The sequence below is a fragment of the Salmo salar genome, chromosome 16, assembly GCF_965601325.2.
Source record: "Salmo salar chromosome 16, fSalSal1, whole genome shotgun sequence".
Classification (NCBI taxonomy): domain Eukaryota; kingdom Metazoa; phylum Chordata; class Actinopteri; order Salmoniformes; family Salmonidae; genus Salmo; species Salmo salar.
Genome location: NC_138306.1, coordinates 38697920 through 38712322, shown reverse-complemented (window position 1 = coordinate 38712322; position 14403 = coordinate 38697920). Strand labels below are relative to the sequence as shown.

The following is a 14403-nucleotide window of genomic DNA, read 5'->3' as shown; positions in this document are numbered from 1 at the left end:
AGGCTAAACTTGCTGGGTGTCTAAATAGCTAGCCCGTGATGGCTGGGCTATGTACTTAGAAAATTGCAAAATGTGCTTTCACCAAAAAGCTATTTTAAAATCGGACATATCGAGTGCATAGAGGAGTTCTGTATCTATAATTCTTAAAATAATTGTTATGCTTTTTGTGAACGTTTATCGTGAGTAATTTAGTAAATTGTTAGTAAATTCCCCGGAAGTTTGCGGGGGGTATGCTAGTTCTGAACGTCACATGCTAATGTAAAAAGCTGGTTTTTGATATAAATATGAACTTGATTGAACAAAACATGCATGTATTGTATAACATAATGTCCTAGGGTTGTCATCTGATGAAGATCATCAAAGGTTAGTGCTGCATTTAGCTGTGGTTTGGGTTTTTGTGACATTATATGCTAGCTTGAAAAATGGGTGTCTGATTATTTCTGGCTGGGTACTCTGCTGACATAATCTAATGTTTTTCTTTCGTTGTAAAGCCTTTTTGAAATCGGACAGTGTGGTTAGATTAACGAGAGTCTTGTCTTTAAAATGCTGTAAAATAGTCATATGTTTGAGAAATTGAAGTAATGGTATTTCTAAGGTATTTGAAAATCGCGCCACGGGATTCAACTGGCTGTTGCGTAGGTGGGACGAATTCGTCCCGCCTAGCCCAGAGAGGTTAACTGCCTTGTTCAGGGGCAGAACAACAGATGTTTACCTTGTCACCTCGGGGATTCGTTTTTCCAACCTTCGTTTTTCCAACCTGCCTTACATTGCACTCCACGAGGAGCCTGCGTGGCAGGCTGACTACCTGTTACGCGAGGGCAGCAAGAAGCCAAGGCAAGTTGCTAGCTAGCATTAAACTTATAAAAAACTATCAATCTTAACATAATCACCAGTTAAACTAGTAATATCATCAACCATGTGTAGTTATCTAACGTGTCCTGCGTTGCATATAATCGATGCGGTGCCTGTTAATTTCTCATCGAATCACAGCCTACTTCGACAAATGAGTGATGATTTAACAAGCGCATTTGCGAAAAAAGCACTGTCGTTGCACCAATGTACCTAACCATAAACATCAATGCCTTTCTTTAAAATCAATATACAAATATATATTTTAAACCTGCATATTTAGTTAATATTGCCTTCTAACATGAATTTCTTATAACTAGGGATGTGACGTTGTGTTACTTCTCTTGCGTTCCGTGCAAGCAGTCAGGGTATATACAGCAGTTTGGGCCGCCTGGCTCATTGCGAACTGTGTGAAGTCCATTTATTCCTAACAAAAGGCCGTAATTAATTTGCCAGAATTGTACATAATTATGACATAACATTGAAGGTTGTGCAATGTAACAGGAATATTTAGACTTAGGGATGCCACCCGTTAGATAAAATATGGAACGGTTCCGTATTTCACAGAAATAATAAACGTTTCGTTTCTCGAAATGATCGTTTCCGGATTCGACCATATTAATGACCAAAGGCTCGTATTTCTGTGTGTTATTATGTTATAATTAAGTCTATGATTTGATATTTGATAGAGCAGTCTGACTGAGCGATGGTAGGCAGCAGCAGGCTCGTAAGCGTTCATTCAAACAGCACCTTCGTGCGTTTGCCAGCAGCTCTTCGCAATTCTTCAAGCATTGCGCTGTTTATGACTTCAACCCCCAAGATTAGGCTGGTGTAGCCGATGTGAAATGGCTAGCTAGTTAGCAGGGTGCGCGCTAATAGCGTTTCAAACGTCACTCGCTCTGAGACTTGGGAGTGGTTGTTCCCCTTGCTCTACATGGGTAACGCTGCTTCGAGGGTGGCTGTTGTCGATGTGTTCCTGGTTCGAGCCCAGGTAGGAGCGAGGAGAGGGACGGAAGCTATACTGTTACACTGGCAATACTAAAGTGCCTATAAGAACATCCAATAGTCAAAGGTATATGAAATACAAATCGTATAGAGAGAAATAGTCCTATAATTCCTATAATAACTACAACTTCTTACCTGGGAATATTGAAGACTCATGTTAAAAGGAACCACCAGCTTTCATATGTTCTCATGTTCTGAGCAAGGAACTTAAACGTTAGCTTTTTTACATGGCACATATTGCACTTTTACTTTCTTCTCCAACACTTTGTTTTTGCATTATTTAAACCAAATTGAACATGTTTCATTATTTATTTGAGGCTAACTTGATAGTATTGATGTATTATATTAAGTTAAAATAAGTGTTCATTCAGTATTGTTGTAATTGTCATTATTACAAATAAATGTTTTTTTTTTTGTAATAATACAATAAAAAAATTCAAATAAATAAAATTAAAGGGGAAAAAAATATTTTTAAAATCGGCCGATTAATCGTTATCGGCGGTTTTTGGTCCTCCAATAATCGGTATCGGCGCTGAAAAATCATAATCGGTCGACCTCTACTGGAAACAAACTAGACAAAACACCCAGCAAAACACAGAGTGAATCTTATCAGTGGTGCTCTACAAAGGGCTTGAAAGATGATTTTTTTTCTTCTACTTATCCTCATTTTAAAACTACAGATGCTCGCGCACATACGCATGCACAAACACACACAAATTCACGTGCCTACAGGTGCTCTGACAACGCCTGATATACATCTTAAAATTTGGCAGATCTCCAAACTGTCTGCATGTTGTGTCGAGAATAGCTGCAGTCGCTTCAATGTGCACTACATTGAAAGCAGGCTTAATTAGGCATGCTACATTTCTATTCATAGACAGCTATGGAGGTGGATGGGCGGGGAAGCCCACCAGCAAATATAACAGATCTAGGTGTGGGCCCTAGGTTCGGTTAAATAGACAGAATCAAAATGGTCTAAGAACTGAAAAGCGGTTCTAAAATAACCTAACCAGACACAAAACATATGAGCTGCCTCCTGGTTTCCCAATTGCCCTGGTCTGTGGTACACAAAATGGCTAGAGAAGGTGTTGGTAGGACTGGGCGATATGGACAAAATATCACAATATTTTTCACATTTTTGACAGTATGACATATTTGAAGGTATTTTAGGTTTTTTTATAATAAAAGTTCTAAATATGCTTTATGAGTTGTGCATGACCCTAGGGTGGCAACATATACAGTACATTCTAAGTGTTTTAATTGGGGATTTCTCCTTTGTGTTTGATCGAAAGCTTCGAAACAAACTTCAACCAAAACTTGGGATATCGTGGGCACTTTGAATTCAATGCTGTTTGACATGACAATGAATGAAAAAGCCAGGGAGGAGTTATTGTGACAGGGCTGGAACCAAAGTGTTGGTCAGTGTTTCCCAGTGGACGCTAATTAGATGTTACATTACATGTTATCTTACTTTATGTAGCTTGTGTGTAGCTGTGTGTCTAAGACAAGTTTTCCCTTGGAACATTAAAGCTAATCCTATCATCTGATGCTTCTAAAATATTAATGCTTTGAATATTCTTCCGATTTAAAATATACCGTTGCACACACATGCTGATCTAGGTGTACACTGAACCAGAATCTGGTCTTACAGGAGATGTTGAATATGGTGATTCTCCTTCAAGTCCAGGAAGCAGCCATTCAACTGGCCTTTCACCAGCTTTCAAGCTTAATAATGTCAAAGTATGATCGGTACCTACCAAATAATGGAGTTTCGCAGAGCAACTATCGTCATTACTGCCATTAAGGCCGGAATGTACTTCCATAAAAGGTCTAAATAAGAAGTTACATGCAACCGAAAAAAATGCCTTGTCTGGAAAGAATGTAAGTATTGTTTTTGACCAAGTGCGCATGTGCCAAATCTACCTCTTCTGCACCTCCATTAAAATCAAAAATGTAGATTTGGGGAAGAATGGATCATCGTTTTACACTCTTCACCCTTTTAACCTTTGTTTCGTTTTATAATCCCATGTTAATAAATTGCAAAACTCAGGCTCGAGGTTTGAAGTTTCTTTCACAAAACCATACATGTTCAAAAATAGCACCAAATCCATGAAATAAAAAGGTATTCCTGCAGTACTTTCCACTGACTAGAGTGAAATTAGACTGACTCAATAATGCTAACAATGGATACACATCCTTAGTCTCCAACATATAATTTCAAACAGTGCCCTATGAGAAAAGAGCAGTCAACTCCAGAGGATCTACGCAACACAACAACAGGAAACAGACCCAGCTGAAAAGCAGGTTTTCCACCATCTCACTCAACCAACAGATGCATATATGAACCATAAATACACATGGATGGAAGGGGCTGCTGCTGTGGATACATCACCAATGTCCCAGTCAGGGGAGAGAGAGAGGCCAGGCCAGAGACTCACCGGTGGGCTGGGTTCAGGGCGATGGCCCTGGGCTGGTCCAGGTCCAACCAGAATAGCACCTTGCGAGAGGTGCCATCCAGGTTGGCTACCTCAATGCGATTGGTCTCCGAGTCGGTCCAGTATAGTTTACGGCCCAGCCAATCACAAGCTAGTCCGTCAGGGGAGTCGAGGCCCGACACAACAACCGTTTGCCTTGTCCCCAAGGCCTCTTTCAGAGCTGAAAACAAAAGCCCAACATTTCAGTAGGAACACTTAGGTCTAAACTTCAATATCAATATCCCTCCATTAATAGTGACATTCTGCTGTTATTTTCTAGATGTATCCATAGGTGTTGGACCTTTCTTCAAGTTTTTCTGTTTTGCAGAATAAATTGTTTTTCGATTATATTTGCACCAAACTTAAAAACAACTAAATATTTAACACACTTACAAAATGTAAGACAACAACATAAGAATAGTCCCTAACTTGGATGTAGCAGTGTGAAGCTTACAGTCGGTGGACTGATTGTAGTAGGTCTGCTTGATGGCCTCCTCGCTGACATCGGTCCAGAAGATGAGTCCTTCAGAGTAGAGGAAGTCCACAGCAGCAGCATCCTCCAGATCACTGACCACCACTGCTGATTCTGGCCTTCCCATCTCCACATCCACCAGTCTCACATCCCGCCGGTTGGCAAACAGCAGCAAGGGGGATCCTGAGGAAAATGAGAAGAAATACATTACATTAAAGAAAAGGTACACAGCCATACACCCTATTCTCATTTAGTACAGCTACCTACCAAGGTTGAAAAGTAACTAAGAGAATTCTAAGAGAACTAACACAGAGAATTCCATGACAGTTCACGTTAGTTACATTTAGAATCGAGTTAGATATTCCGCAACGAGAGTGAAAGCCAATAGCCAAAGGCTGGATTGCATAATGTGCCACCCAGTAAGTAAGTGGTGCCTCAGTGACTGTTGAGCGGGATGGGGGCATTGGATGCATGCACACAGACTGATGTCATCACATGCAGACAGTGCTGACACAATGCCTGCAGAGAAAAGAGGAGAGAGGGCTGTGGGTTGGTGTGCCACGCTGTGGTTTACCAGCATGCCAGGTAACTAAGCACCAAGACACCAGACAAGAGCCATCATTGGTTTCCACCACAGCACAGCGCCTCACTGGGACAGTTACTCCAATGCTATTCGACATCAGTTTAATATATGAGTAAGACTGAGTGGCATAGTAATAGAAAACTTATGGTGTCAACTCTCTGCAACGTGAATAGACTTTTGTTAAAGAGCATAAAGATCTGTACTTGGCCTAATAGAGTTGAAAAAAAGTATTTCCATCTAAAAGGAACCATGAGCACCAACATGTGAAGTTCATAGTAGCCAGGGTCTCCGTTGGCCAGGGTTTCCGTCACACACGAACAGCATACAGAGCCTATTTTGAGTGGGATTTCTCCTGCTGTAGTAAAACGTGCTTTTATAAGCCAATTCATTGCACGACAATTCTAAATGCAATCGTGTGTTAAAAAGCTTTTTGGTGCATGATTAAAAATAGCTACAATTGTATTTATTTTTTTAACTGGTAATTGAAGCCCGCATTCCATTCAACATTGAAGTGAAGGCAAAAGGCTATCAGCGTGTGTTTTTGTTTCTCAAAATCATTGTCACATGGTTAATCATAAAAATCGGAATTAAAATGATAAAAATCTTAAAGTTAAAAGTCAACTAATGCGAGATCACCAGCCTCTGCCATATGGACACATTCATATACCATGCAGCCAAAGAAATAGGCATAGACCTACGAGCTTGTGAGTCGAAACAACCCACAGCAATTTTTTTAAAGAAGCTAATGATCCTTGATTCCTCTGTGGCTAAGTCATGCATTTTGAATGCTTATCTTTATTTCTATATAGACAGGACTAATTATATCATTTGGGAAAATGTATTTCCATTTACTTCCCTATTGGATCCACCGTTATGAAATTTCTCTCCTGTTTTGTTGGTTTTCATATCAACTTTCTTTTGTTGTGCAGAAGCCAAAGACACAATCCTAGTCATATTAGCAACCCATCCTAGTTGTTGCATCTTTAGATTCCACCTCTTTCAAAATGTATAACAGAGATTTTCATCTCGGTCACATTCGGAACAGGAGTTGCACGTTCTGTTAAGAAGCATTACCACAATCTAAATGGGATTTCTGTCATTCTGAGCAATGCATATGGATCCGGTAAATTTCTCAAATGGCCGGTAAATTTTTTATCTTTCTGGTCATAGCGCCACATTTTCCTAGCGGAAACCCTGACAGTAGCAATGTAGGTGTCAAATGAAAACTAAGAGAGTAAATTTTATTTTAAAGGCACACTTTTTTTTTTTACCATTTCCATCCCCAAAAAAATAGGAATAAGCAAAGTCTGATTTCTGGTAAATAAATCCACCAGAAAAAAAAAAGTGTTAAAATGCAGAAGAAATATATCAAAACACAATGAAGTAAAGACCCCTGCCAACTAATAACACATTTTTTGTTTTGGAAATTGCCTTCTGTAAGTTTAAGAAACATTGCCTTGTAATTGTGTTACCAAAAACCCACATATCCTTAAGATATTTTCTAATTTCTCTTACTAATGAAGAGGGAGGATTACAAAAGTTCACAGAAGTAACAAGGGTAGACCTACCAATTAGTTAGTGTTAATGATATCAAGTTTGTTTATGAATTATTAAGTGATTAAAACGTAATGCTGTTAACAAAATCGGTAATGGAATTAATGCAATTGGGAAATCATTGTAGTCACAAACCAGTTGAGTCACCTCCTACTGTCCTCCCTTCCACTGCCATACAGTTATGTTCAACTCACAAGTTATTTTGTCATCTGGTGGTCAGAGTACAGTATAATGTACTGTACATATCTTGTTTGGGGGCGGAGCGGATTACAATAGCCAGTGTGTAGAATAATACCCAAATATACAAAAGTAGGATATTGCACATTTCAACCTTTGTGTACCTATTCAGGATACATCACCATGAAGAGAATGATATTCATAAATTATGCATTTATGTACAGCACAGATCAGGGACCCATGATGTAATTCCATTACCGTATTTCCGTTACTGGATGTAAATACACTTCACCTACTGTAACCAAAATAGATGTTTTAAAACTCAAGGTGTCATGTCATAGCTGACAGCCCATTCTTTCTGCAGACATCACTGAATCTTAATTCAGAGCAGATATTTTTAAGAGTTTTTAGACGTGGTCGCATAAAAAAAAAACTGAGGGAGATTTTACCGTGATTATGTTATCAAACTTTGCATCTGCACAGTTCTTCCAGTAAATGTTTTGTGAAATTGTCTTTGTAAATTGATCAAAGTAGCCCTTGTGCATAGAGTTGTATGGTTTGTTAAACTTTGAAACCAATGTTTTTTGCTTGGCATACAAAAATCTGAGTATAAGCATAATTACGTTACTGTGGAATTGCCCATAAGCAAACAATTAGCCTAGTCAGCAATGTTTGCGTTTTACATAAAAAGGTGCCCAAATAAATGCTCTAACTTTCTCTGGGGCATAACCACTTGCTTCAATCCCCTTAGGTCCATACCTGTGACCTTCTAATCATAGGCCATGTTGGATTTGTGAAGCTGGCACAGACATCAGATTTTAACATGGTGGAGCCAGCCAGACAGTCTGCTGCTTGTTGCTGCTTATAAGGACTTCCTCTGAACAGGGTAAAAACCCGGACTAATCACAATGTACTGCCCGTCTATCTACACATTCTCAGAACACGACTCCTCATTATTGACTACAAAAGGGTTGGGAGGCAAATGAACAAATGAGCAAAACATTTTAAACGTCAAACTTTAGTTTCTACCCTCCCCATACATAGGCTTCAATGTCCAACATAACCTTGTTTAGACCATGACTTTATTGCGGCATAAAATCTGGATTCCACAAACACATACCATATGTCTTTGTAGTGGGGTGCACCTGCTAGACAGTGAGAGAGAGACTGAGAAGACTGCTATCATACAGGTACTTGTGAAGAACGAGGGAGAAGAAGCTTGACATGCTGACCACACCGCTCGTGTCACATGCACAAGTGTTGCTAAATAAATGTTATACAATCGCTGCAAGTCCCTCTTCTCCCATCTCCACATTGCTTTTTAGGAGCATATACCCACATGGGTAATTGAAAGATGAACTGAGGTTCACACTCAAGTCCAATTGGTAGTGCACCTTCAAGTTGGTTGCCAACCTCCATATAAAGTCCAAAGAAGAAGCCTGGAGGAGGAGAGATTACTAGAAACAAACTTTTACCTTTTCATCTATGGATTAATTGTCGGAGTAGAGGACCTTGTGCATTTCAGGTAAAATAACAGCCCAATGTTAATATCCCAGGACAAATTAACTAGCAACAGCAAGCTAGCTAGCTAAATTGACATGTTTAATGCTTTTCGACCTGTCCCCAAATTAATATAATTGTTTCAGAGTTCGTTTTGATATTTCAACCTGCGTGTCCTGATCGCGTCTGGTGTGGGTGGACAAAATCAACATGCGCGAAATGGCGCGAGAGGTCTGGTCAGCAGAGGGAACACCCCCCTATCTACATCGACAGGACAGCAGTGGAGAAGGTGGAAAGTTTTAAGTTCCTCGGCATACACATCACAGACAAACTGAAATGGTCCACTCACACAGACAGTGTGGTGAAGGCACAACAGTGCCTCTTCAACCTTAGGAGGCTGAAGAAATTTGCCTTAAAAACCCTCAAACTTTTACAGATGCACAATCGAGAGCATCCTGTCGGGCTGTATCACCGCCTGGTACAGCAACTGCACCGCTCACAACCGCAAGGCTCTCCAGAGGGTGGTGCTGTCTGCACAACGCATCACCGGTGGCAAACTACATGCCCTCCAGGTCACCTACTGCACCCAATGTCACAGGAAGGCCAAAAAGATCAAGGACAACAACCACCCGAGCCACTGCCTGGTCACCCCGCTAACATCCAGAAGACGAGGTCAGTACAGGTGCATCAAAGCTGGGACCGAGAGATTGAAAAACAGCTTCTATAACAAGGCCATCTGACTGTTAAACAGCCATCACTAACACAGACATCACTAACACATCACTAACACTGTTGCCTAAATACAGATTTGAAATCATTGGCCACTTTCACAAACGGATCACTAGTCACTTTAATAATGTTTACATATCTTGCATTACTCATCTCATGTATATACTGTATTTTCATACCATCTATTGCATCTTTCCTATGACGCTCTGTCATTGCTCATCCATATATTCATATGTATATATTCTTATTCCATTCCTTTACTTAGATTTGTGTGTATTAGGTAGTTGTGGAATTGTTAGATTACATGTTCAATATTGCTGCACTGTCTGAACTAGAAGCACAAGCATTTCGCTACACTTGCAATAACATCTGCTAACCATGTGTATGTGACCAATACAATTTGATGTTAGATGTAAGCCACAAGTCATAGCCTAATTCAACCATAAGGCCATGTGTGCCTCTTTCCTTTCTTCCCTGAATCACAGGTTCATACGTCAAAACTGAAAGAGGATAAGTGAGAGCTACAGAGGAACATAAGAACACAATGAACACAGTATCCCTCCCTAAAAAGGTACAGGAGAACTAGGCCTATGCCCTAGAAATGCCACAATCACAGAAACGCTGCCTTTAGAAAATAGGAATAGTCAACACTTGGCATACAACAAGTAGCCTACATACTTCTTATGAGATCTCAAGGATGTAGTGTAGAAGAAGTCCTAAGTGGTTGTGTGTATTGGCGTGTTGAAAATAAATATGCAGCACTGGTAATCCAAAGGCATTCCTAAAAAGACAGCAGAATGTGGAGGCCCAGGGAGACCAACGAAAGCCATCAGTGAAGATTCTTGACACCTCAGCCCCCAGTGGATACATAACAGCAGGGATTACAAAAATCAATCTCTCAACAACAGCTGATCTTTTTATGAGAACAGAGCAGAGGCAGCAGCCAGGCCTGTCCACTCCACATTCTACAAAGCAGTCGCACTCTGTCTCTGCCACAACCCAAGAGGTAGGGCCAGGGAGAAGCCAGTCTCACTACAAAAAACAATGCCAGCTCTTCCCTAAACATCCATGACTGGCCTCTGGGCACGATCATTCACTCAGAAGAATGTGGTTCCTTATTTTACCATCATCATGTTCAAGTGGCTCCACCAGCAGGATTATCCAGCTAATATATACATGGAAACAAACAGCCTATGAGCCACATTTTAATTTGGTGTTGTAGCTAATAAGGCTGTAGCTTAACTCAGCACTAACATCTAGGTCTAACCGGTGAGGGAATCATCAACTCTATATACACTAGAACAGGGATCATCAAATAGATTCAGCCAGGGACTTTTTTTTTCTTGAGCGGATGGTCGGGGGGGCCGGAACATAACTACAAATAATTTGTAGACTGCAAATTGACTGCAAGAAGCCCAAACATATACAGTTGAAGTCATAAGTTTACATACACCTTAGCCAAATACATTTAAACTCAGTTTTTCACAATTCCTGACATTTAATCTGAGTAAAAATTCCCTGTTTTAGGTCAGTTAGTCAGAATAATAGTCGAGAGAATGATTTATTTCAGCTTTTATTTCTTTCATCACATTCCCAGTGGGTCATAAATTTACATACACTCAATTAGTATTTGGTAGGATTGCCTTTAAATTGTTTAACTTGGGTCAAACGTTTCAGGTAGCCTTCCACAAGCTTCCCACAATAAGTTGGGTGAATTTTAGCCCATTCCTCCAGACAGAGCTGGTGTAACTGAGTCAGGTTTGTAGGCCTCCTTGCTCACAGACACTTTTTCAGTTCTGCTCACACATTTTCTATGGGATTGAGGTCAGGGCTTTGTGATGGCCACTCCAATACCTTGACTTTGTTGTCCTTAAGCCATTTTGCCACAACTTTGGATGTATGCTTGGAGTCATTGTCCATTTGGAAGACCCATTTGCGACCAAGCTTTAACTTCCTGACTGATGTCTTGAGATGTTGCTTCAATATATCCACATAATTTCCCTCCCTCATGATGCCATCTATTTTGTGAAGCGCACCAGTCCCTCCTGCAGCAAAGCACCCCCACAACATGATGCTGCCACCCCATGCTTCATGGTTGGGATGGTGTTCTTCGGGCTTGCAAGCCTCCCCATTTTTCCTCCAAACATAACGATGGTCCTTATGGCCAAATAGTTCTATATTTGTTTCATCAGACCAGAGAACATTTCTCCAAAAAGTACTATCTTTGTCCCTATTTGCAAACCGCAGTCTGGCTTTTTTATGGCGGTTTTGGAGCAGTGGCTTCTTTCTTGCTGAGCGGTTATGTTGATATAGGACTCGTTTTACTGTGGATATAGATACTTTTGTATCCGTTTCCTCCAGCATCTTCACAGGGTCATTTGCTGTTGTTCTGGGATTGATAAGAGAATCACCAGCAGCAAGAGCAACATCATTGATGTATTCAGGAGCGTCCTGAAAGGAAAGGCAGAAAGCCTCCATTGCTCTAGCACTGTGCACAGCTTGAGAAGTGATTCCCTAACTCTTCTTTTCTTGTATTGTTTTGTTCTGGTTGGAAGGAAGACCAACAGTTCCCTGACTCTAAAGCCTTATCAGTGCTGTGCAGTGTCTGGGTGTGTGGGGTTGAGGACAGAGGAAGAGTAGGCCAAGGTGTTGTGGAAAGGAGTGCGGGAGAACCAGGGGAAATCAAGACAGCCTACTACTGAGTAGACTCCCACTAAACTTCCTCGCTAAATCCCAAGATAATTGTATTTCAAAAGTGAAAAAAAACAGGAAAAATATTTAATCCATAGGCATACATTCTTCACCCATGGAATTTAATAACATCAACAGCTCAAGGCAAGCACATTTTTCCATACACTGCAATGCTTTATATTAAAAGTACCCAAAACTCAGATCTATTGGATAAATAGCGTAGGTATGAAAGGATTGATTAATGATGATATGCAGTCGCAAGAAAGCAACACAAGTACATAACATGGTGAAACTTATTTTTAAAATGTTGAACACTCAAGTGATCTAAGGGCTGAATCTTACCTGGGATGTGTAATGTGAGATGTGAGTGTTTAAAACTTTTCTAAATCATACATAAAATATATGGCCTTATTTTTTTATAAACAGTGATTTATACAGGGCAATATAGAGCATCTCTCTACACACAGCACTGGGTGTTTGGCTTGACTGGCGTTTAATGACACTTGTTTTGTGTTTTGGCCTGTTAGTGTGCATTACATCCGCTCACCCCCTCCCTAAATTCTGTCGAAGTCACACACAGAGATTTTCTCTCCGGTTGATACATACGGCTTATACCGTAGCAGTGACACATGGGTGTAACTAAATAAACTAAATAAACAGTTCATTCAGAGTTGGCGAAAGAGAGTATTTCATGATAACACACTCGATATGATAATTCACCCAAATCAATGCCAGGAAAATGGATCAACAAATTCATTGTGGGCTTTAAAGAGATGTCCTAATCTGCCATTTTCAACTTGAAAGAAGAATGGCCATAAAACCGAAAAAGATTGTCTATTTCAACTTCTGGAAATTGTTGTCTACTGCACTTGATATGCAGGCCTAATCATGCAAGTACACTGCATACAGAAATACTTTTTTTATTTATTCCTAGACATAGCCAGCCTAGGTATTTGATCAAAGATTAACTAATTGTATCCATACAGTCCATTCATCTCTAGTGTAAACTCATCCATAGTCAACCTATTGGAAGCAGCTGTCTACTAGCGCATACAATATTTGTATGGGACCTATAACAGTGTAATAGACAAAAGATGCACCAAAATAACCAGGAACTCTATAGACCTAGTCCCACTTGTAGACTTGTATTAGATATGGAATGTAACTGGTGAAAGGTTTGTTATGCATTTTGTTAGTGGTTTACATCTTACAAAATAACTAGAATGTACATTTGTATGCCTATTCATGCACATTAAGACTGTCTCACCTATCTCATTGGGACATTCTGTAGGCCTATATTTTGCTACTCCAAAACAAAGTGTGTGGAAAGAATCAGAGAAATAACGTCGTTCCTTTCCACAAACCTTGCACACTTTCAAGCAGAAAGGGTGCCCTTATGACACCCGACACCGGCGATCAATTGCGGTGCATTGAGGCCTCGGAGTATAGGCTCTAAAATGAACTTTTGCTGTACCCCGAAAGAATGAAGTAAAGTTGGGCTAAATAAAGTCAAATTTCATATTTTGAAAAGTTTCACTCTTCTGATCAATTGAAAACGCGTGAAAGTTTAGACTTGAGTGAACTCCTGCGATAGCCTTGCCACGGAGTGAGTATCCAACTTGTAAAGAAAAGGCTCAAACGTATATTTAAATAAAGTATATGAAAATACATGCCAATTTAACTGTAAAACACAAATGGATAACTGAATTATGGCTATTATAACTACAGACCACTAGCGAGACACATTCACGTAACTAAAGCCACATTGCTTCCCAGTGTTTTCTAAAAAAAAATTTAAACTTTAATCTCGGAGCAAAGTCCGAACAATAAAAGTCACTACTTACCATTACCTACGGAGAGCAAGCTACTATAAAACAGTAATTCCACGAGAAAAACGTCCATTTCAATTGCTCGTAGCTTTAATTCCATAACTCCGACTCCATTCTTCTGGTTATTTGTGCAAAATAAAGTTAAAATCCGAGCGACTGTCTTGGTCGACACTTTTGTTGGAACTCTACTCCCGCTTGCCTGTACTCATCGTGGAGGCACATACGGGAATGACAGCAGAAAAAGGACGACGTCACTAGACATACGGTTATTTCATGCCCGCGGTGTTTCACTTTATAGTTTTTAAATTATAGTTGCACCTTTTAAAATAAAGCACATATCTAATGTCACAAATTCATTTACAATCATTGAATTCCAAAGCATTGCTACATCTAAATATTTTTTAAGAAAAAATGGATACCTTAAGGCTATAAGGGTCCCGAGTGCTAGAAGCGTCACTACAGACCCTGGCTCGATTCCGGGCTGTATCAAAACCGGCCGTGATTGGGAGTCCCGTAGGGCGGCTCACAATTGGCCAGGCG

General features: G+C 40.1%; 1 protein-coding gene across 1 annotated transcript in view; it reads right to left on the bottom strand.

Annotated features, from left to right (window-relative positions):
* LOC106573620 (low-density lipoprotein receptor-related protein 5) overlaps positions 1 to 14106 on the bottom strand; it is an 83709-nt gene extending 69603 nt beyond the window's left edge. The window contains exons 1-3 of the mRNA XM_014148833.3: positions 13879 to 14106; positions 4783 to 4983; positions 4293 to 4509 (exon numbers count right to left, since the gene is read on the bottom strand). Coding sequence (XP_014004308.3) covers positions 4293 to 4509; positions 4783 to 4983; positions 13879 to 13963 — 503 coding nt within the window. The 5' untranslated portion in view covers positions 13964 to 14106. The remainder of the gene's footprint in view (positions 1 to 4292; positions 4510 to 4782; positions 4984 to 13878) is intronic.
* Positions 14107 to 14403: the final 297 nt, after the last annotated feature.